This window comes from Mesocricetus auratus, unplaced genomic scaffold, assembly GCF_017639785.1.
Source record: "Mesocricetus auratus isolate SY011 unplaced genomic scaffold, BCM_Maur_2.0 Super-Scaffold_100022, whole genome shotgun sequence".
NCBI lineage: Eukaryota > Metazoa > Chordata > Mammalia > Rodentia > Cricetidae > Mesocricetus > Mesocricetus auratus.
The window spans coordinates 23,738,372-23,762,426 of NW_024429203.1; the positions used below are offsets into that span (position 1 = coordinate 23,738,372).

General features: G+C 50.3%; 1 protein-coding gene across 1 annotated transcript; it reads left to right on the plus strand.

Moving 5' to 3' along the window:
- Positions 1-9,036: 9,036 nt before the first annotated feature.
- Positions 9,037-20,639, plus strand: Scn2b (sodium voltage-gated channel beta subunit 2). The gene is made up of 4 exons (XM_005069459.4): positions 9,037-9,306; positions 15,829-15,995; positions 16,263-16,473; positions 17,013-20,639. Exons 1-4 carry the CDS (start codon positions 9,237-9,239, stop codon positions 17,210-17,212), a joined length of 648 nt encoding a protein of 215 aa, XP_005069516.1. The 5' UTR covers positions 9,037-9,236; the 3' UTR covers positions 17,213-20,639.
- Positions 20,640-24,055: the final 3,416 nt, after the last annotated feature.

Genomic DNA, 24,055 nt, shown 5'->3' on the forward strand with positions numbered 1-24,055 from the left:
ACTCTGATTTCCGATTCATTCTCAAGTAGGGATACATTTTAAAATGATTCCCCAAACTCTCCAAGCATGACATGCTTGACATAAGTTTATTCCATTTACCATCTACTCTGGTTCACCATGGAGAAGAGTCACCAAATGTCTCTCTCTGTTCTTCAGGGGCCACAGAAAACATCTGTTAATGACACAGGATTATGTCAATACATGTCGAAGGCAGCATCCTATCTGGGACATAGCAGAGTTTGGGACTTTCCGTAGCTGAAGTATTCATAGAGGAAGGGGTTTCATTCGTGGCTAATGAAGTTAAATTCTTTCTTGGGCTAAGGAGTGCCTTTCTACTTCCTTGAACAGTGTGTGTGTTGGATAACGGCCTTCACGATACAGAATCACATGGGCGGGTAGTGATTTTGCATCTCTTGTTCTGGGTCTGAGGCTAACTGGGGAAGAAGCTTGAGAATGGGTGGTACACTTGGTCCTCGGAGAACACTCTGCAGAAGCACAGGCATGTGCAGCTTTGAACTTGATCCCTTCTGTTTGGCTTCCATTCTGGGCGCAGCAGCTCAAACCGAGGAGAAAGGGCAAACCCACAACACTTCTCCCAGCCACAGCTCTCCACAAACCTTCCTTTTTATACAGGCACAGAGATTCAAAATTGAGGTAGGTCCACAGCTCTCAAACACTAATACTGCCTAAAACCAAAACAGCACCCCAGGAGACCACAGGTAAAGCCTGCTTGTTGGCTCCTGCATAGCATTCTTCTACAGAGGGTTGGCTATAGTTCAGCAACTTGTGGTATACAGTGTAAGAAGACGGCTTTGAAGTTAAGTGGCTGTGTTCGAGCCCTGACCTTGCCTCTTCTGTTTTCATGCCAAAAAGTTTATGTGGATGCTTTGGGGTAGTTTTCCCACATAAATACTATTTAAAAAAAGTTCTTATTATGTATATAGTGCTCTTTCTGCATGTATACCTGCAGGCCATAAGAGGGCACCAGGTTTCATTATAGATGGTTGTGAGCCACCATGTGGTTGCTGGGAATTGAACTCAGGACTGGAAAAGCAGCCAGTGCTCTTAACCTCTGAGCCATCTCTCCAGCCTCCTCACATAAGTATTCTTATCTTAGAAAGGTTGCAGTGATCATGAAGTGAAATTATCCTGAGTGCAAAATGCATTGAACACAGCTAACATCCCAACTTACCGACACCACACTATACAGCATTGGGTGTTCCCTAGTTGGTGTTATTATGTGGCTGCCTGGGAGTGGTGACATGTCATTGCTCAGCTCTGAGATACAGGATATTATCACCTGTCACTAGCCTGGGATGATAGCAAATTTCAGAACTCACAGTACAACTTCTAGCAAATGCATATGGCTTTCACATTAGCAAGAAACAGAAAAAAAAATCATATGTCAAGCCGTGCTACATTGAAGCTTTCTTCTATAAAAATGGAGACTTATGGGGTTTCATTTTTTTAAAGTTTATGGTGTGTCTGTAGGGTTGGAGGACAGTTTGTAGCAGTTGGTTTTGTACTACTATGAAGGTCCTTGGGTGTTCTAGTTAGTTTTCTGTTGCTGTGGTAAACCGCATGACCAAAAGCAACTTGAGGAAGGAAAGGGTTTATTTAGCTTATATTTTCACTACACAGTCCGTCATCCGGGGAAACCAGCGGAGGAACCTGGAGGCTGGAGCTGAAACAGAGGCCATGGGGGATGCTGCTTACTGACATGTTTTGTTTGCTTTGTGTACAACTCAAGACCACCTGTCCAGGGGTAGCACCACCCATAGCGGACTGGGATCTCATGCATCAATCGTTAATCAAGAAAATGTCCCACAGACATGCACACAAGTCAATCTGATGGAAGCAATTCCTCAATCCAGGTTTCTTCTTCCCAGGTGGCAACGGTGGGTCCAGTTGATAAAAGTTTAACCAGAAGACTCAGGTTTTCAAGCTGAGTAACAAGTGCCTTACCCAGTGAATCATCTCCCCAGCCCACGATTTTCCCCCAGTTACTGAATGAAATAGCATAGGCAATTGTGCCTGGATTGAGGTGTCTAACCCTGTAAAGTTTGCTCAATTTGATTCATCTCTCCACTTCTTGCCATTCAGTAACTGATTCTTTTGCTTTTTAATATGATGCTAGCCAGTCTTCCATCCAATCATTTAAAAAAATAAACATCCCTCCCTTTAAAAAAATTCTTTATTTTTATGTATGGATGTTTTGCCTATGTGCCACATAGGTGTAGTACCTACGGAGGCCAGAGAGGGCATCGGATCCCCCAGAATTGGAGTTACAAACAGTTGTGAGAAGCCATGTGGGTGCTGGGGAATTGAACCCAGGTACTCTGGAAGAGCAGCCAGTGCTCTTAACTACTGAGCAATCTCTCCAGCCTCACATGTTCAGTCTGAATAGCAAAATTGAGTGGTATAGATGTCAGTGTCTTCTGGTCTCAATCTCTTGTTTGTTTTTATTTCTGTGAGCACAAAGCCATTTAACCAGACACCTAAATTCCTCTTCCTATCCAAAGAAAGAGCATGTAAGGGAGCCAAGAGCAGGTAAGGGCTCTGGGGAACTGAGAGGTGATCCTGGAGGGCATGAGGCTGCTGGAGACCAAGTACGCTGGGTCTCCTCATCCGTCAACAAGCAGTTTTTCTATTTGAATTTTCAGTAGCTTTGATCCCTAAAATACCAGACACTACCATGTTTGAAGACTTCCAGAAGCATCCAGACCCTTGCCAAGAGAAAGCAGTCCCAAAGTTTGGGGGGGGGGGAGGTAGTCCTGTCCATGAATAATGGAGACTCAAGCAATTCTAGAAGCTACTCTTGGAATTAGAGGCAATTGCTGGACCTCCTTTAAAGGCTCCAGCCCTAGCCAGGCAATAGTGGCACACGACTTTAATCCCAGCACCTGGGAGGCAAAGGTAGGTGGATTTCTGAATTTCAGGCCAGTCTGGTCTTCAGAGTGAGTTCCAGGACAGGCTCCAAGGCTACACAGAGAAACCCTGTCTTTTTTGTTTGTTCTGCTTTTCAAGACAGGGTTTCTCTGCATAGCTTTGGAGACTGACCTGGTACTCACTCTGTGACCAGGCTGACTTTGAACTCACAGAGATTCTCCTGTCTCTGCCTCCTGAGAAACCCTGTCTTGAAAGACAAAAACAAACAAACAACAAAAACAAAAGCAAACAAACAAAAACCTTCAGCACTACTTTTTGTTTTTCCCTTGACTATCCTGACCTTGTCTAGGCCAGTATGATCATGGGTTTATATGCGAAGTTATCTTCCCTAAAATGCTAGGGCCATGTGCTTGCATGCACGTGTTTGTGCATGCATGCGTGTGTGCGTGCGTGCATGCATGTGTGTTTGGGGCATTAATCTGACACTGACACCCCAGTTTCTTAGAGCTAAAGAGCCTTAGATTTTTAAGCACACTGTATTCTAACTCAGCCCAGTAGTCTTCCTGAGCATGGAGGATGTTTCTTAGGACTGCTGACCTGGCCAGTTGGTTTGCAGATGTGGTCAGAATTTCTTTCAGGGAGGTCAGGCGATTTGTGACCACTTCTGTAAAACCAGAGTCACAGAACCCTTCTTCTTCAAGAAAAAAAATTAAGGGAACTTAGCATTTTTTCCCACAAGGCCAGTATCTCGTAGTGTCAAGAATAACGTACCTGTTCCAGAAGAGGAACAGAAGACCCTGTCTGAACTCACATTGCCTGCTTGTGCTCTTCTGTGGTCTGCTTCTGTCTTGTCTTCCCACTGTGCAGGCAAGCACAACCTTTGTCCCTTCAGCTTCCGGACCTGCCTCCTTGTGCAGCATCCTCCTGCCTGGGATTCTCATTGCCATCCCTCCTGCCCAATTCATATTCCTTCCAAGCTCTGCGTGAGTCTCACTGGGCAATTTTTTTCTCGAATCTTCCAAGATGTCTTTACACTTGATTGGATTCGTTTCTCGTCCTCTCTTTCGTGTGAGGCTTTATCTTCTCTTGGAGATCTGAAGCACTCAGACAGCCTGCTTTAGGCCTTTTCCAGTGACCCCTGCACCTCTAACTCTATGTGGGTTAAGTCCTTGTTGGCAAGAATGTCTAGGAAGTGGAGGAGGTTGCACAGGGAACCTGACTGGTTAGTTAGGTTGGTGGGATTTTCACCCTTTCCCTCAATAGATCCATAGATATCCACTAATTCTCCGCTGCTCAGGGATCAGAAGAGAAACAACTCACACAACTTGAAGTGCTGCAGTCTAGCAGGGAGGTCAGTGTGGATACATACTGGTCATATTACTGCTGGCCCAGAGACGGCCACGACATCAGGGACACTTTTGCTGCCGTACCCCGAGCAGACTGCACTCATCGTGTTCAGCTGTGGCTTTGCACTGCTGTCTAGAACGGGTGCTTTCAAAGGCATGTGTATCTCGTTCACTTCTGAGTCTCAGTTTCTCACCCAGCGTCTAGCACATAGTAGGGTCGCTAAATAAATGCTGTGGCAGTCTCTCAGCATCCATGCTTTGTTTTCCGTGGTTTCAGTCAGTGATGGTCAACTGTGGTCTGAAGGTATGAATCACTTATTTCTGGAATTTTCCATTTAATAAAGTTTCAGCTAAGTTGCATGATGAAATCTTGTGCCTTCCTGCTTCTTCCCAGGCTGGGCATATACCATTTTCCTTTGTCCAGAGTATCCGTATTACATAAGCCTCATTACTCACTTGCTAGCTCTGTTGTCAGATTCCCTGTCTGGGTACCAGAGTGATTTGGTACTATCTGTTGTCTCAGGTATCCACTGGGATGAGGGTGGGGGCGGGGGTGGGGGCGATGGTGTGGGGGTGTCTTAGGCTGTACCTTCTGTGTGTAATGGGGGATTATAATACCTGAGTGTGTTGAATGAGTGAATGTGTCCAGAGTCATAAGAGCACAAAATGAAGAGGCAATTAGAAGATTAGGAGTCGATGGCTTTGGAGCCTCTCTCTCTCTCTCTCTCTCTCTCTCTCTGTGTGTGTGTGTGTGTGTGTGTGTGTGTGTGTGTGTGTGTGTGTGTGTGTGTTCGAACTCCTGAGCATGTAAAGATGAATATACACATGCACTGTAAGCTGAACTCAGGCATGGAGCACTCTAAGCATGTGCTCTGCCACAGAACCACACCTCCAGTTTTGGAGAAGATTTTTGAGTCTAAGGACTTGCTGGTATTTGGGAGAGGAAGGCAGAGAGGTGAGTGCAGGGTCAAACAGACAAACAAACAAACAAACAACAACAAAACCTCGCCGGATATGGACTGGCTTGAGAAGGGATAGGGCAAAGGAGAGAGTCAGTGAAATGACAAGGGGCCATGTGTCCTACAGATCCGCTGATGATGGCATCGATCGAAAGTTGTTCATGTATACCATTCTCTCTTTCCCACCCCCTCCCAAAATCTGGCTTCTCATTGCTGCTTGCAAACCCATCAAGTTGAAAACCTTAATACCCTTAAGAATCTCCTAGAGGGGTCTTGTGCAACATGCAGATCTTTATTTCTTGAGCTAGTGCAAGGGCTAAGGCTCTGCTCTCCTAACCAGTTCCCGAGTGGCGCCAAAGAGGCCAGTAGGAGATCATACTTTGAAAAATTAGCCTTCGGGTGAAAGCCTGTAGCTAGGACTATGCATTTTAAAGGCAACAGGAAATTGCCTTCGTTTGGATTATTCCTAACCTGACTTCTCCCAGCAGGGTAGGTAATTGAATGCTGTCCAATAAACTCTTCAGTGATAAATGGCCCTTGGCAGAAATGCCAAAACCACAGGGCTTCACTTCCAAAAAAAAGGCCATCTTTGATTACTAGTGTCATTGGTCTTCAAACACCTCTGAGTTTCTGCTTCTGCCCCCACTGGCTCCTAGGGGAGGCTTGTCCCCTTGCAGCCCATGATTGCTGGGGCTGCAGTGGGCTATGAGAGGCTCTGACATAGCCCTTATCTCCTGGTCCCTGATCTGGCTACTACTGGCCCTTGATCCTGGAAGTCTGAGTTGCACCAAAGCTCTTTGAAGTCTGAATACTTAGTGACTCCTAGCCAAATTCTAGCACGAAGCAGAAGAATTTAGGATTTTTTTTTTTGCATCAGTTGACAATTAAATAGAAGCTTCCAGACATAGCATGAGGCCAAATGAGACAGCAAAGCAGTTTCTTTCAGTTTCTGGGCCTCACCAGGCACCATAGGCTGCATTAGGAAAAAAACGAGGAGGCCGGCTATGTTAAACTAAAAATTTCCAGCAAGCGGGTCTAGGCTGAAAAGTGTCTGCGGCAGCCTGGTTGGTGCTGCAGCCCAGGACTTGGCTGGATTCGCCAGAGCAAAGCGCAGAGCGAAGAGCGGGAGGCCTGAGCGGTGCCAGTTTACCCTCTGGGCACACACCTGTGAGCTGTGCACCATGGAAGAGGCCTCAGGGCCCGAGGGTGGTAGGGGTGGGCACTGGAGGAGACTCCCTGAAATTCCTACTCCTGCACTGTGGCTGACTGGGCTGGGGCCACAGGAGACCCTGTGTTAGTGTGCACTGGGGACAGGGTCTGTGTGCCATCAGGACCTGCCACACCTCTACTTTCTCACAGCCCTGCCCTGTGATAGACCTTGTGGAGCACCAGGGTCTGTGGGGTTAGGGCAGCTTCAGAGACCGGCAGGACTTCACTCTCTCTTCCACGTTTGTTTGTTCCTGTCTCTGGTTCCTCTCTGAATGCATTCACTCCTTCAGCCCTGTCCCTGGGCAGACAGTCACCTCCTGGTTAGGAAACAGCAAGGCTCGGCCAGGCACTGTGCCCACTGCCCAGCCTGCTCCTTCATGACTCACAAGGGCTCTGTGGCCCTTGCCCTGTGATAAACCATGTGGCGCTCAGTGTCTTACAAAGGGCTGGTTTGAATCCTGGCCCTGAACCATCACTTGTAAATCAGACAATCAAATGTGATCCTTGCTGCACACAGATGAATACATGTGATTGCCGTGAGAGAACCTGCAACACGCCGACTCTGTCCACTTCCTTGCTTAGGGTCACCTCTACCCCACATTCTTCTACTTGTAAAAAAACAAAAACAAAAACTGTATCTTTTCCCTCCATTGAAATAACAAGTTTCAAACATACACCAAGGCCAAGAGACCTGTACCCCAAACACCACCAAACATCTGGGATCATCAGTGATTTTACCCCAGACACCACCAAACATCTGGGGTCATCAGTGATTTTACTCCAGATACCACCAAACATCTGGGATCATCAGTGATTTTGCCCCCAGACACCACCAAACATCTGGGGTCATCAGTGATTTTACCCCAGACACCACCAAACATCTGGGGTCATCAGTGATTTTACCCCAGACACCACCAAACATCTGGGGTCATCAGTGATTTTACCCCCACCGGTGAGACCAGTTTCCCTGTCTGTGTTTTTCATATTTAATAGAATATTTAAGGGTCTATTCCAGTCATTGTCTCATTTCACTTGTAACTGTGTCTCTGACAGGCAAGAGTGTTAAATACACAAAACCATGATTTTGGGGGTGGGGGTGGGGTTTGAGACAGGGTTTCTCTGTGTAGCCTTGACTGTCCTGGAATTCACTATGTAGACCAGGCTGACCTTGAACTCAGAGATCTGCCTGTCTCTGCCTTCCGAGTCCTGTGATTAAAGGCTGTGCCACTGCCACTCCACCAGGCAAAACCACGATTTTTATGACACCCGACAACATTAGAAGTTATTTGTTGGTGTACTCAATGCCCAGTTTATATTTACCTCTTTGTCATCTTTAAACAAAGTCCCTTTCCCACTGATTGGCTTGAGTCAGGGTCTCTCAAAGGCTCCCGTTCTGTTCCCTTGTAAAAATCCCTTAGGCGTTGTGCACCAGCTTTCTCTGATAGGTTGTTTTCTGCTGAAACACTAGAGCAACAAGGAAGTCATACTTCCTGATAGCCTCCTGCCCACTTCCCTGAACCCTGCCAAAACCACACGAAGCAACTCTTGGGGGGGTGCATCTATCTATCTACTATCTATCTATCTATCTATCTATCTATCTATCTATCTATCATCTATCTATCTATCTATCTGTCTGTCTGTCCATCTATCATCTATCTATCTATCATCTATCTACTATCTGTCTACTGTCTATCTATCTATCTACTGTCTATCTATCTATCTATCTATCTATCTATCTATCATCTATCTACTGTCTATCTATCTGTCTATCTATCATCTATCTACTATCTGTCTATTATCTATCTACTATCTATCTATCTATCTATCTATCTATCTATCTATCTATCATCTACTACTATCTATCCATCCAGCCATCCTCTCTGTGCGTGGGGGAGGGGAGCATTGAGCACACAGGAGCCACTGCAGGCGTGTTGAGGACAGCTTGCAGCTCTCTCTCCCCTTCTACCAGGTACATTCCAGGGGACCAAACTCAGGTCATCAGGCTTGGTGGTGGCTGCAGGCACCTTCACCCACTGAATCATCTCACTGGCCTTGGGGTGTTTTAAAAATGATAAAAAGCATTCCTTACACCCCTTTGAAATAAAAAGATGGCTTTTTTTTTTTTTTTTTTGGTTTTTCGAGACAGGATGTCTCTGTGGCTTTGGAGGCTGTCCTGGAACTCGCTCTTGTAGACCAGGCTGGCCTCGAACTCACAGAGATCCGCCTGCCTCTGCCTCCCAAGTGCTGGGATTAAAGGCGTGTGCCACCACGCCTGGCTAAAAAGATGGCTTTCTTTTTTTCATTTTACTCTCTTCTCTTCCTCCCTCCCTCCTCTTCAAAGGGTCTTGCTTTGCCACTTAGGCTAGCTTCGAACTCTTGGCAACCCTATCTCTGCTAGGATCACAGGCATGTGCCACCTCATCTGGATTTCTATAGCAAATCTCAAAATCTAAAAATCACCTTAAGAGCAGCAGAAAGGCAAGATTTGATTTAGTTCTGCGTTTAGAGGGTAAACTTTGCTAGTAACTTAATTTCTTCCAGGAATCTCTTTTATGCCCTCCCACCTGGTTTTTGAAATCCACCAACCACAATATTTACTCCATTCCCCTTTTTCTCCCTTTCCCTTACACACCACCCCCCTCTCTTTTTAGCAGCCACATACAAGTCGGCCATATTAGAGAGATGGAAATAAAGCTTCCTCAATGTTGTATATGTCTTTGAAGTACATCCGTGCATTTTCTTTCTTAGCATCTAACCATTCCTCCCTTGTGGCCCTTGGTCCCTCAATCACCCTCTCCCATAGCCCACCCGCCTAACATCACAGTCTCTGAAAATGCACAGGGATGCCTGGCTACCTCGCCCTGCCTTCAGTCTCACGGGGCTCAGTCTGTTTTTCACTTTGGGTAAGTTAGAACCACATCTGCATGCTCCGAAGGGTCAGAAGTGCAGCTGCAACGGAAGGAGGAGGGGGCTGGGGCCAGAGGGGAGAAGAGAGCGAGCGCTTCCCTCCGCGTCCTTGGGAAGGGGCGTGCTGGGGACCTGGGACTTGGCTGGAATGCAGGATGCTGGGCTACTTGGTCACAGAGACGTTGACTAGGGGATGGATGAGACTTGCTTGCGGATGGAAACGGTCAAAACAGTCAAGAGGTGTTTTTTCCTTCAGATTTCCCTGAAGCGGACCTATGCGGGGGTGGGGCAGAGCTAGGCTGCTCTGCAGTCTCTTCGGGGATTTTTCTTTTCTTTTTATTATTACTATTATATTGTTAGTATAATTTTCATTTTCAGCTGCTTCTGAGAGCGCTCATAGGAGTTGCTGGCTTATTTAAAAAAGTCTCTTTTGTGAACCCTGTTCCCTGGAATCCGGTGCATTAAGGGGTTAGGAGAGAGTGTTCCGGAGAGTTGGGGGCAGGAAGTTGAGCCTGTCCCACCAGTTTGTTGGCTGTGTGTGTGGGAGGAATGGGGGATGAGTCTTGAGAATGGGCTCTGTGATGGGGGGGGAGAGACACCAGAGAAGCTGTAGATGGACCAGGCACTGCTGGCGTGGACCGGATGGAATGGAGGAGAGGTCAGGTGTCCAGGATCCAGAAAAAAAAGGAAAAAATATAGATGGAACCTATGGATGAGCAAGGTGTGGCCTCTGAAACCAGTTCTGAACAGTCCATCTGAGCCACCCTGCCTTAAGGCCCTAAAGTCGATTTCGCATTTGAACACCCAGAGGCAGACAGCTGGGCTAGGATTTGTAAGCTTGCCCCCCTCCCATGAGATAAGGACCCACTATGTAGCCCTGGCTGGTCTCGAACTTTCGGTGATTCTCCTGCCTCTGTCTCCTCCCTAGTACTGGGATTACAGACAAGTGCCACCATGCTGGGCTCTAAACCTGCTTGTTTTTAAAACTCCCTCAGCGGTGCCTGAGGTCAAGTCCAAGGATGGTAGGTGGGAATATTCCCCATCACACAATCCCCCCCACCCTCTCTGGTAGCCTGCAAGATAAGGATCTAATATCTTCCTTCTTGTGAGATTGGACCTAAGCTTAAAACTATCTTTCTTCTTTACTTCATAACCATGGGCAAGATGCTACCCATCCCGAGCACATCACTTTCCTATGGGTGACTGGAGACCATCTCTTGCTCGGTGAACTTGTGACCTGACACATAGCAGGGGCCAGCAGTGACAAGTCTTTCTGAATGTTTCCCTGAGCCCTGATATGGCATATCTTGTTTAGCCCTCACGGCAGCTACCTGAGGTAGACACTATGATGCTATTCACGTCCCAGGGAGGAAACAGAGGCACGGAGAAGTTAAGTAACTCCTCCAGTCAGGTCATTTGACTGGCATCTGGGAGCTGAGATTTGAACCCTCACATGACTGATGGAGCCCATTCTCTCTAACACTGAGTTCCCCCGCCCCCACCATTCAGGAAAAGGTGCTGCTCTGTTAGCATTAATTGATGGAAGAGCCTCAGGTGCAGGTTAAAGAGGTGGTGAGTGACCTGAACTCCCCTCCCCCTCCCCCCCAAAAAGCCAGATCTGGAGCCAGAGTCTCATCTCAGGAGTTAGCCACAGCCTCATGGCAGATGGAGGCCGTTTACAACAGCCATAGCTAAGTCAACAAGGCCAGGGGCCCTGGCAATGGGACCAGCCGACCTGGGCTTGAGGGAGACGGTGCCATGGGTGGAGAGGTCTGTGCATCAGGGCTGTAAGGGGCAGTGGGAAGACGTGGGCATTTCAACAGGCCTGTGGGAGTGGAGACCCTGATCTTGAGGCTGTGGGAGCCATGCCTCTGCCCGTCCGTACTCTAGGCAACGGACCTTGGGTGGCTGTAGTAGCGGGGATCACCAAGACGGAGGGATGTCATAGATGTTAGGAGGGGCAGTGTACCGGAGGTGGGGCATGCGGGGAATGACTGTAAAGGTGGCAAACAGCTGTTCACATGACAAAGTTCCACCTGTTTCTCAGGACCATCAGGTCTTCAGCCGCTGGCCCGGCCATCAAAGATTATAATCAAGGGAGCACAGAGGGTGGAGTGTGGCCCTCCCTCAGCCTGAGCATACAAATTTTCCGCTAAAGGTGAGACCTAGATGTGGAGGAGAATGCCTCTTCCCCACCTGCAACCCCAGGCAACAAAATTTAATTGAGCACCTACTACGTGCTATCTGCCTTTCTGGATGCAGGGATATCAACATGGATAAGGAGCTCCCCAGGGCCTCTTGAGAGACACAGGTACATAAACAACAGCAACTAAGCATTGTCTGTAATGTAAGAATGTCAGGTACAATGATGACGCTAGAAATCACCTTTCACTAACAGCTGTGTTCCAGGCCCTGGGCTGAGCTTTGCACACATAGCATGTCACTTAATTGTCACACTCGCCTCAGTAGCATTAGTGTCCATTTCCTGCATTACGGATGAGGTTAAGGGTCTTGCCTAAGATCATGTCAGGGTCTCTGGAGTCCCAGTCTTGACCACTCCCCCACTCAGCCCAAGTCACGGGAGGAAATAGGAAGCTGGCTGCAGAGAGAACCTGACACTGGGGAAGACGTCACCCAAGCTGTGCCTCATGAACGGGGTCTATGTGGACGAACTCCAGGGGTGGGATGAACAAGCTTCCCAACCTAAAGCAAAAGCACGGACAAGAGTCTGATGGAGGGGAGGAAGAGGAAAGTCAGTGTGGAGTCACCCGAGTCACATGGAGAGATGGGATCTGGCAGGATCAGGCTGTGGTGTGCAGCCGGGGCCTCTGGGAGCTGCACCCAGAACTCGGCCCTAAAGGCAGCAGAAAGCCACTAGTCCTGGAGGTAGGGAACATGAGTGCAGCTTGGTGCTGGCTGCCTGGGCAGCAGGGTCTGCGTGCAAAGGCCGGAGAGGAGGTGGGGTTAGATGCCACACTTGCCTGGGAGCCAAGTTTCTCCTCCTCTTTCTTCTTCCCTTCCTTTTCTTCCCCTTCTCTTTTTCTCAAGAACAAAACAAACTCATAGACTGCTTTAGGGCTAGAAGGAGGAGTCAAGGGAATTTACTTCTCGTCTTTATGAGAGACAGTGTTTGGAAGATGAGCCCAGTTTTGGGGTCTCTGCAGGATGACCCAGGGAGAGACAGTTGATGGCCAGGGCCTGAACGACCCAGCTGGGTCAAGTCCTGGGTTGTCACACTTCCCTTTTCCCACCACCTCCTTTCTGTGAGTTGGAAATCACAAGACCCAGACTTCAGACCTGGCGCCAAATAGGACTTAGGAGAGTCATGGATTCCCCCTGGAGTTCCTTAGCAGAACACTGCCTGCCAGGGTCCTGCCTGGATCCAGGCGCTGGAGCTACCCTGTATCCTTAGGACACCTTGGAATGACAATACTGACCCCACCCTGCTCGACTCCTCGACTCAGCTGTCTGGAGCCAGCGGATTCAGGCTCTAGTTTTATCACATCCTGGCAGTGGACTTGGGCTAGCCACTGGATTTCTTTGTGCTCCATTTCTTCTTCTGAAAGTGATAGGCAATAGATAGAAAGGTAGGTAGGTAGGTAGGTAGGTAGGTAGGTAGGTAGACAGACAGACAGACAGACAGACAGACAATGCTTGCCGATTGTGTGCACTCAGATGGAGGCAGGGCCACGGGCGGTCATGATGGAAGGCCTGTGGATTGTGGAGGGGCCTGAATCCATCTAATTCCCAGAAGCACCAGGATCTGCTCAGCTCTGACCTTGACCAATGCTTTCCTGAACTTAGTGAGAGCCTAAACTGACCTCACAGCCTGGACCCCTGAGATTCTCATGAGGTCTTGGGCTGAATCTTGGACCAGCAGGTGAGAGCCATCTTCCTGGCTTCAGCTTGTACCTGCTCTCAGAGTGTCTCCCCACTCCTCTTTCCTCACAGTAAAAGGATAGCACTTGATCTACAACCCTGGAGGTTCCCCTAGATCTGTTTTCCTTTAGTTTGGGGTTATCCTTTCCACTTTCTTCTCTGCTGGTGGGACTTGATAGTTGACCTCTATGGCCACTAGAGGGCACATGAATTCCATCTGGTGCCTCTTGCAGGGCACACGCAGGGGGATCCTGCATTGCACCTTTCTCTGTCTCCTGGCACCAACCTGAAAAACGCCTCTGACTCCCGACAACTTTGCAGCCTGACATAGTAGCATGCTGGCTCCTTTTAGATGAGATGAGGAAGGGAGCTGTCAATCAGACATTCAAGTTCAGCTGCTGGGGTGGGACTGGCTGGAGAGGGTGAACTTTCCAGAGCCAGTTGGTTTCAGAGCATTTCGAGGGAGGGTGGCACTTGGAAGGTGGAAGCCCTTTCAAGGGGGGCCTGGAGAGGTTGGGATGCCCAGCATCGAAGGTAAGCTCAGGACAAACCTCCATCAGTTCTCTCCCTCAGAGTTCTCAGCCTCTGCCGCGTGGGGGCGGTGTTAATATTTTCTGCACACCTCCTTGCCTGGCACTGGGCCAGGTACTTTTAGACTCGGTATGAAAGTGCAAGAGCCAGGCGCTGGGCTCTGTCCCTCCGGGGAGGGGTCCCATCAGCTTCCCTAGTTGCTGTACCGCGTGAGCACTCCAGTGCTCACTTAGAGTCATTGGTCCTGCAGGGGAGGACCATAGGTCTGCTCCCTACCCAGGCTTTGGAGGGACCTTCCGGGCTAACAGTCCAGAGAAACCTCCTGTCCTTAAGTTCTGAGCTTTGTGGGCCTTCGTGGGATGGGCTGGGTGGAAGGATGCTCTGGGTCTGGGCGGGGCTTAGCCTCCAGGCTTGCAGGCTGCAGCGCATCTGTTTCTGGGGGCGGGGCCAGCGGATTTGTGAGATGAAGGAATGGTTTGAGACCAGGATCCCTGTAGCCTGGCTCCTTAGCTAGATCTGGGGTAAGTCCAAGGGGGTCAGTTTCCAAGTTGCCCTCAGGTCTAGAGACACCCCCCCCCAACTCTGCACATGCTCTGTCCCCTTTCTGTCCCCAAAGCAGAATTTAAGGAGAATGAGGTTAATAGCAGCTGCCATTTGCTGAACATCTAGTACTTATTTTAGTCACATAACCACCAGCAACGGTGTCATGAGCTAGGATTTCTGGAGGAGGAGGCTGAGGCCTGGGGAGTGAAGGAGTCTGCCTAGGCTTCTTACATTGACTGAGACTAGAGCTGGGATGGAATCCAAGTGGAATCAAGGTGTGTGTGTGGGGGGCATGTTTTTGCTCATGTCCATAGCTGTAATTTTCACCTAACTGGCATCTCAAGTTGACCATACCCCACCCTTAAACACCCCAGAACCATTCCAAGTGCCGTGTTCTGGCCCCTTGGCCTGGGCTTCACCCAACTCTGACCTCAGGTTTTACCATGCCCTTTCTTGTTCTTTCTCAGATGTATGAAGGTCGTCCCAGCCCAGGAAATGTGGCCCTTGAGATTCCTAAGTTGCTCATTCCTTCTCTTGAGTTAGACACTTCCTAGTGTCATTTTCTCAGGGCCCTGCTCCCTGACCACTCTGAACAGATCAACTCCTCTCTGCCATACTTTAATTAATCCTTATAGCCCGTGCGATGTAATGCTCCAGACAACCACATTCTTATTTTTGCTGTTGCTGTTGTTACTATACGCCCCCTCACCGGAATACAAGTCCTGCAATGCAGGGACTCTGCCTCAGACTAGCACCTCCCAGGACCTAAGACCAAGCACCTGGCACACAGCAGACAGTTTGCGTATATTTAGTAGCATGAACGGATGAGGGCTGGGAATGTGGCTCAGTTGGTAAAGGGCCTGCCTACCATGCATGAAGTCTTGATTGGACATCAGGCAGTGACTAAACTGGATGGGGTGCTGCACCCCTGGAATCCAGGCACTCGGGAACTGGAGGTGGGTGAGTCAGAAGCTCAAGGTCATTCCTAGCTGCGTAGCTCATTCCAGGACAGCCTGGGTTAGAAAAGGAGGCCTGCCAGCCACACACACCCCCAACCCTGCAAAAAACAAAACAACACACTAACAACAAACCTGGAACAAACAGAAAAACAAACCACAACAAATCCAAAAAATTCACAAAGTGAAAAATGAAAATGAATGAGTGACTGACGCTGAATGTTACTGCTCTGGTTTGACCTGAGCCGTAGCTCAGAGCAAGGGGAAACTGAGGCAAGCCAAGTGAAGCCTCTTATTTGGCAGGGAAATAGCACTAGTCTAGGTAGAGGCAAGTAGGGGGTCTGCCCACAGTGACCCTAGAAAAGGCTGAGGCCATTTGGCTGTCCGTGGCCTGGTAGACTGTTTGAAGCTCTCTTCTGCACCTGTTCTGCCCCCTCCTCCTAAGGACCTCATCTGGTGTCCCTCACGTGCCTTGCCTTCCTAACAGCAGCCCCAACTCCGCTCTGCCTCTTTCCATCTACCCCCCCGCCGCTGGCTGTAGAAGGGTTGCAAACCTTCATCCCCCCACCCCCACCCAGCCCTCATCAGACTGTTGTTTTCCTGCTGCAGTGCCCCCAGGGCGGAGCATGGAAGTCACGGTCCCCACCACTCTCAGTGTCCTCAATGGGTCTGACACCCGCCTGCCCTGTACCTTCAACTCCTGCTACACCGTGAACCACAAGCAGTTCTCTCTAAACTGGACTTACCAGGAATGCAGCAATTGCTCAGAGGAGATGGTAAGTCCCAGTGGAGGAGGAAGTGGGGGAAGCAGGAGCCCCAAGGCATGAAGCCCACTGCTCCTGTCCCTACATCCACACCGGACCAGGGCCCCAGAAGACTCTGGGTGGGCTGTCTGACACAGAGGTCATGATGTCACCACAACTGGATGGCCCGTTTGAGGCTGACCCCCTTCCTTCCCGTGTTAAAGAAGAATGGGAAGTGGGTGTGTCCGCATTATCCTCGCGGCCCCTGCTCACCTAGCGGCCCATGTCTCCCCACCCCAGTTCCTCCAGTTCCGAATGAAGATCATTAACCTGAAGCTGGAGCGGTTTGGAGACCGAGTAGAGTTCTCAGGGAACCCAAGTAAGTATGACGTGTCAGTGACACTAAAAAATGTGCAGCTAGAAGATGAGGGCATCTACAACTGCTACGTCACCAACCCACCGGACCGCCACCGTGGCCATGGCAAGATCTACCTGCAGGTCCTTCTGGAAGGTAAGGGTGTGAGAGACACTGACCCTTCTCAGCTTAGCTCAAGGCTCTTCATGGAGGCTGGGGCCCCATTTCGCCTTCAGGTGTTTGTGCTGATGGAAGGTATCCATGCCTTCCCTCTGGTCCCCAGGGAACAAGTCAATCCTGATCATAAGCCTCAGGAATAACAGCAGTGTTCGCGGGTGTTAGCTCTTTTCAGCCACAGAACCCGTAGAGAGAGGAGCTATTATGCCCATTGTATGGATGAGGAAACTGGGGCTGGTGAGCATAAATTCCTTAAGATCATACAATTCCTAACTTCTACAATCAAATTTGGGTCTGATCTCAAAGTCCAGGATCTTAACTATCCGTTCTGGGGGTGGAGGGGCTTACTGAGGAGGCTTGTGGGGAGGGACGCTTGGAGGTCAGTGGTCTAGGTTGCTTTGATTTGCCATAGGCCCTGTCCATGAAGATGAGTCAGATCAGATCCCCTCGTATCTGGGGGAGCAGGGGAGACAGGACATTTTCTTCCCAGCTCCGTGATTCTGCTTCCTTTTCCTTAGTGCCCCCGGAGCGGGACTCCACCGTGGCAGTCATCGTGGGTGCCTCCGTGGGGGGCTTCCTGGCTGTGGTCATCTTGGTGCTGATGGTGGTCAAGTGTGTAAGGAGGAAAAAGGAGCAGAAGCTGAGCACGGATGACCTGAAGACTGAGGAGGAGGGCAAGACAGATGGTGAGGGCAACGCGGAAGACGGTGCCAAGTAACCGGCGGTCTGCCCAGAAGCCCCTCCCTGTGCCCTGTCGCCTTCCCCCCTGCCCTGTACAGTGTGACCCTGCCTGCTCTCTCTTGGTGTGCGTCTCTCTAATCGGACCCTAGGATCCACCTGGGGCCTCACTTCCCATTCCCTACCCCACTCCCCATACCAAGAGTGACCTCCCTTCCTTCCACCTGAAAACTGCCTTGGTATCTGACATGTGCAAGCCCTGGGGAGAGCAGAGAAGAGCTCAGCATGTCAGTCTTTGTGGAAGAAAGACCAAAGATGGGATGGGGGAGAGAGGGCAGTGGGAGCAGAGGTTGGCTGCCCATCTTGTCTGGGGTTTGGTCTGGTAATGGTTTAAACTATGGGGGTAGCAGTGTGTGTGCGTGTGTGTGTGTGCGCGCGTGCGTGCGTGCGTGTGTGTGTGTGTGTGTGTGTGTGTGTGTGTGTGTGTGTGTGTGTGTGTGTAGGGGTGTCCTGTGCTGACCAGAGGCACCATGGGAAAAGACGCATGGTGGCTTTGCTGAGTTCCTCTGGCTACTCCCAACACAGAACAACCATCAGGATGGGGATAAGGGTAGGGTCCTACCATCTGTGGGGGCATTTTTAAAGGGATGACTGTGCATTTCGAGGGCACTCAAGGAAAGCGAGGCTGAGGCATTTCTGGACACGAGCCTTGGCCCACAGAACTCTGTGCTGGCCTCATTCGATCACTAGCTGCTCCTGGGGGGAGGTTCTAGCTCATTGTTGGTTACTGCTCTCTTGGGGGTGCTGGCAGGAGCAGTACTGAAAAGACAGCATTGGGCAGGACCATACCCCACCCTAGGGACCCCCCAGCAGGAGACCTGTGTCACTGCAAACACATTTAGCTGCCCCCTCTAACAAGATGATCACCTTGGCCTCAGCCAGTAGCCGCCAAGGCTCAGAACTCTGTGTGTTGGGGGAGAGTGTAGAGGGCAACTTCCTGCAGGGCTTCAGTTGGGGTTTCCAGTTGCACTTGGCAGTTGGGGTTTCCAGTTGCACTTGTCTGGCTTTGGCAAGGAAGAGAAGGCAGGAGGGAATGTGAGAGGATACCGGTAGAGCCTGAGCCCTGCCCCAGAGCTCCCTTTGTAGGGGAGAAAGTCACTCTTGTGGGAGTCAACTTTCACTGCCGTTTTACTATCGTTATAAGGAGCTTGTTTAAGTCTAGAGCCAGGGAGAAAGGCAGGGGAGAAGCTGCTAATGGAGAGCATGGTGTTGGGAGGGGCTCAGAGGAGAACAAGCCCTCCTACAGATGACCCACACAAGCTGAGGGTCTGCCCAATTCTCGCTCCTTGGTCCCCAACTAGCATAAATAGAGCTTCCTGGTGGGACAGCCTCAAGTCTAGAAGGTGTTTGTGCGTGGTGGTAGGGTTCATCTAACCCTGCTCCCCTCCCAGGAGCTCAACCCCTCTAAGCTCAGGGAGTTAGTGTCCAGGGTAGGGGATGAGTGTGGTGGAGACCGGACCATGACAGTCTCAGGGACCAATGCTTGCCTCTGCTTATCAGATAGCCAACTAGAAGATGGGAGGTTCCTCTTAATCCACTTCAACAACCATCTATTGAGCATCTGCTCAATGCCAGGCACTGTGCTGGGTACCGGGGGTGCATACAAAGCCATAATAGAGTCAGGGACTGCCAGATCTGCGCTGTAGGAGCAAGATTCTCTTTCTTTCTTTCTTTCTTTCTTTCTTTCTTTCTTTCTTTCTTTCTTTCTTTTCTTTCTTTTCTGAGCATCTACTTCCACCTCTGCGGCGGCTGCTTCCACGAGAGAGTGGGGAGAAGGAAGCGGCTCTTGGATGGGGGCTTGGGAAATAAGAGTACAAGGGAAGAGGGGAGGCACCACTGGGGAGGTGCAGAGGTCAGGTGGGTTGGGCCTGGAGTGGGAAGTTCTAAACTCTTTGGCTCAGTACCTAACTGCCAATCAACACACTGCCGATGGGAGTGGGCTAAGCCACCAGGACGCCTGGAGCAGGTGAACGCTGCCTATCCTCCAAGCTAGCCAGCTGGGAGTGGAGAGATGGGTGGTGGGCGCCGCAAAGCAGCTGAAACCGAAGGTGGTGGTGTTTACATCTGTGGCTTGGAATAATCAGCTCTCCTCACCTGGTGCGCGAGCCCTCTTCTCTGGGGGGCGGGGAGGGGGGGCTGCACCGGCGGGACTTTGCTCACACCAGGTCTCGTAACATCTGGTTGGGCTGCTTGTGAGATTCTTCAAGGGTTGTTCTAAGAAGCTCGAGTCTCCTGGGGTCTTTTTCTTTTCTGTCCCTGACAGAGTGGGGGTCCAGAGATGGCCATTGCCGTCCCTGGACCCCCACAGGCTGGGTCAGGAGCCATTTCTGCCCCCAGGAGCTTGCCCTCACGTTCACTTTCTTCTGGAGCTGCTCTAGAGCCTCCTCCAGGGGCTCTGGGCTGTGGGGTCGGGAACAAACCAGGCTTCTGTGAGGTGAGGTGGGAGACTGAGAGATGTTTCTCCAGGAGCCATTGTTGAACCTGGCTTCCTAGCTTAGGCCAGCTAACTGCTCCCTTGCTGACGTGTGGGCTCCGGGCTCCACTTCTGCCTGCATGCTCCCATCACTGTGCTGCTCCTGCCTCTCCTGCCCGCCCGGAACCCCTGCCACACGTCCCACCGGCCTCTTCCTCCTAATTAAGGGCCACTGCAAAGAAAGATGGGCTGGCTAACCCATGGGATTTAGCTTTTGAGAACAAAGCACAATTTTTTCAGGACTGAAAATGCCTTGAGGTGCCTTGGAACTGGCTTTGGAAATAGCTCTCTGCCCCTCCAGCCATGCACCCATCGGTTATTCCCAGTTTATAACAAGGAAAAGCTGATCGGGTCTGCGTTGGCCTGCGAGTCTCCTTGGGAAAGTTGGGCTGCTAAATATTCACAGGATCAGGTTAAGGAGGCAGACGGGTGGAAACTCTGGCTAGGTCCAAAGAAGTTAGTCCCAGGTCATAGGGGTGAATGGCTTGGTGCAGTTGGAACGGGAGACAAATCAAGAAAGCTTTCTTCCTGCATATGTCTTAAGGATAGACAGCCTTGCTGTGCCTCTTGCTGATGTCTTCCTTTACTGAAGCTTGCTGACGCGATTGTACATAGCCTTTCTTTTTAGGAATAGATATATTATATATGCATATATAAAACATCTCACTATGCTCACCACGAGTAGATTCACCAAAGGTTCTTTATGGAATGTTCGTCATGGTTTGTTTGGGGGGGGGACCCAGCTGCATAGCTAGCGCTTATGCATGCCTAGGTTCTACGTGCTGTTTGGTGGTTGGAAGGAGTGGTTGGGAGGGGAGAGGAGCTTGAACAAGTGGTCTTCTGAGACCCGACTGCTGGGGGCAGGCTGAGTTTGTAGCAGTTTGTCTGGTTGCTTGGATCTGTTGGCTGCAATAAACACACTGTCTCCCCTGAACATCTCTCTGGTGTGGTGTCTGTTTTCCAGCGTACAGACTGGGGTAGGGGAAGGTTTTTTTGGAGGCCGGATGGGAAGTCCTGATGCTTCTTCACCAGGACGCCATGCATCCTGGGAGGAAAAATGAAGCCTACCTGCCCACTTCTGTGTTTCACTTGCTTGCCCTTCTGGACCCTGGAGGATTCTGTCCTCCACAGCAAGCACCCTGAGACAGACAGGTGGCTGAGCACCCACTTCAGGGAAAGACTTTCGGTTACTTCTGGGATGAAGACGACTCTCAGGCACCCAAGGCTGGCAGCTCTGCGGATGCCACCTATTCTTCTCACAGACAGATGGGCCGTCTTTCCTGCTCCCAGCTTCTTAACAGTGTCTGACTAGGTAGGCAGCTCTCACGCTTGCTCTGGGATCCAGAAAGAGGGTGGCAGCTGGTCAGAGCGCCCCAGTGCAGCTTCAGTGGGGAAGGGCGGCTGCTGGGAAGCCAGGCCGCCTCCATCTGCATGTGTATCACTGTATCCTATTTACATAGTGCTGAATCAGCCTTAAGACATTCGAGGACCAGAGTTCCCTCCCTGGGACTCACAGGAGAGGAGAGAACCAACTCCTGCATAAACACACACACACACACACACACACACACACACACACAATGTGTAAACAATGTTTAAGACCAAGGTCATCCTTCTGTCCAGGGGCTTACACTTTCTGAATGTCAAGGGAAATCTGTAAGTAATAGGTCATTTTTTCTCTGACATTTCTGCCTGCTCTCTGGCGATCCAGAGACCCTCCTTGGTGGTTAGTGGTCAGGAGTATTCCAGGAAGAGTTCAGGACTAGTAGCCCTAAGGCTTGTGATGACCACAGGTGTAACCCCAGTGAGGCACCACAAGGAAGCGGCAGTGTTAAGCAAAGATGGCTAGTGTGGCTAGCATCAGCAGAACCGGAGGACCTTGGTGTAGGAGGGTGCCAATTCCATGCTGTGCCCTCTGAGGGAGGAATGTCAGGGAGGGTGTCTTCGTACTCAACAGAAAGAGAAACTGAATAGAAGAGACGCGAGGGAGTCTGTCTGGTTCCTTCAGGACGAACACAGGCCCCTGATGCTCAGGCATGTCACCAACATTCATTCTCTCTCTCTCTCTCTCTCTCTCTCTCTCTCTCTCTCTCTCTCTCTCTCTCTCTCTCTCTCTCCCTCCCCCCTCTCAATAACATTTGGAAGGTCCAGACGGCCTGACTTCTAGGAGGTGGGAATTCAGGTATTTATCTAGTTTGATGTCTTCGACCTGCTTGAGCTTGGATGGAATAGTTTTGATTGTAGCTCAAGTTGCCTTGGGGAAAAAAAAAGACTTCCCCTCATCCTACCTCCTACTCTGACTGGTCAGGTCAGTGGCTTCCTGAGTCCCTCGGCTAGCTGAGAGAACCACACCAAGCTATTCCTTCACTATCCTGATGGGAAGTCACTGTGGTACAGGAATCTGTTTCACAGGAATGGAACAAGCAAATAGATCCTCAGAGATGGGAGGGCCCGGCAGAAGTCACAGCCAAGTCTCCTCAGTGTCCTAAAGGGGAAACCGAGGACCAGAATTTACTTAAGGCAGGATGTGGAATCAAGAACAGAGAAGGTCTTGTAGTGGAGTCAAAAACTGTGTTCTTCCCCTGCTACAGTTCCTGTCTAGTGTTGGGCCAGCACAGCTCAACACAGCAGCCCAAGACAGCTCAGCTCCTGCCCTGTCAGTGGCTTGTGTCAGTATAGAAGAGGCTCATGCCTCCTTCAAGGCTCAATTTTCAGAGTTGAAGTCCAGAGAAGGGAAGTCACAGGGTTGGCTAACGGCAGAGGCAAGACTAGAGCCCGGGTCTTTTTTCCCTAAGTGGACCTGATTGATACCCATGGACAAGAAGACCACTTTCCTTTAGCTCTACTTCTGAGTCCCATTTTCACGCTCACTAACCTGATTTGCCTTGTATTTGTTTGTATGCCTGCTCTTTTTAGGCTATGGATCTCCCAGTCATCTTGCCAGGGAAGGGTGGCATCCATACACTTAGGTAAGAAGAAAGTAGGGCAGGGCTTGGTGGGGTGCACATTGGACACTTAGATGTATGACAGCCGGACAAGCTCCAGTTAGGTCTCCTGGCCTTCACCCCTTCATCATTGTCACCTCTGGAACTCAGAAGGGCCCTGTGGCTGGCTGGGACCTCAACGGGAACTCTTCCAGAGAGCCCTGGTGGCTCTCCTCCTTCCCACAGAGTCTCATCCTGAATCACTCCAGGCATTTCTCATATCCAAGGTCCAGCTACTTCTCAAGAGAGGCTCCAGCCGGTGGGTGAGCATTCCAGGAACCCAGGAGCAGGTTGCCCAGCTGGGACCCACATTTTAAAATTCCAACACAGCATACAGGGGAATCAGTCAAGGACCCCATTCTCCCACAGGACAGAAAAGACCCCAGACTAAGAATGGCGAGAGAGGCTGGGGGTGGGAGAGGAAGGGAGAACAGAGAACAGAGAGTAGAGAAATAGGAAGCGGGGAGTAGGTGGCCTGGTGATGCAGTTTTCCCTTTTCTCTGGCAATAATGACTTTGAAAGTCCAGGGGGTGCTCCGGGGAAGGGAACCAAACAGACCCTGAAACACTGAGTTTGGCTACTTGAGAGTCTGTGGAAGGGGTCAAAACCACCTTTATCCCAACCCCAGCTGCCTCTGCTTCTTAAGTGTGTCTATAAGCCATCTATCCCAATAGGCTGAGTGGCCCCCACCTCTCCATGGGCAAGGGCAGAGAAGGAGGGTATGCTTAAGGCAAGTGTGCATCCCAGCTGCTGGCCAACGGTGGGGCAGGCTGTGGCCAGACGGGCCAGACGGGTCTCATTCCACCCGAGGCGAAACACTAGGACTGGCTGGCGGAGGTGGTTATTGATCCAGTGGAGGTCAGCCACGCAGGCGATGAGCTGATGAGTTTCCCGAGGTAATGAGATCTCCATCCCGGAAGGTATTCAAGCATAGCTCGGAGGTGTTGTCAAGAAGGTTCAAGTATCCGATGGTACCTTTAGATAGTCTTTAAGACTGCTGACAATGGCCTTCACAGCCCTCACTTTTAGGACTCACATGATAGAAGCAGGATTAACTCTTGCTTGCTTGGAGATAAATAAAACTAGTCCCTTTGTCATTCTATTTAGCCATGACCCCCACTTTTTACAGTTATTTATTTATTGTGCATTTGCGTGCGCGAGTGTTTGTGCACACGTGTGTGTAGTGTGTGTGCGCGTGTGTGTGTGCCTGTGTCCATGCACACGTGTGTGTGCGCGTGTGTAGGTCAGAGGACAATTTGCAGGAATCACAGTTCTCTCTTTCCACCACATGGGTCCTGGGGATTGATCTTGGAGTGTCAGACTTGGCCACAGACACCCTTGAAGCCATCTCGCCAGCCCTACTGAG

What these genes read in the sequence shown, in the direction of transcription:
- Scn2b (XM_005069459.4), top strand. Translation starts at nt 9,237, where the DNA reads ATGCACAGGGATGCCTGGCTACCTCGCCCTGCCTTCAGTCTCACGGGG. An exon ending in CAGTCTGTTTTTCACTTTGG is followed by an intron (nt 9,307 to 15,828) that starts GTAAGTTAGAAC and finishes TTCCTGCTGCAG; the next exon opens with TGCCCCCAGGGCGGAGCATG. An exon ending in GCAATTGCTCAGAGGAGATG is followed by an intron (nt 15,996 to 16,262) that starts GTAAGTCCCAGT and finishes TCCCCACCCCAG; the next exon opens with TTCCTCCAGTTCCGAATGAA.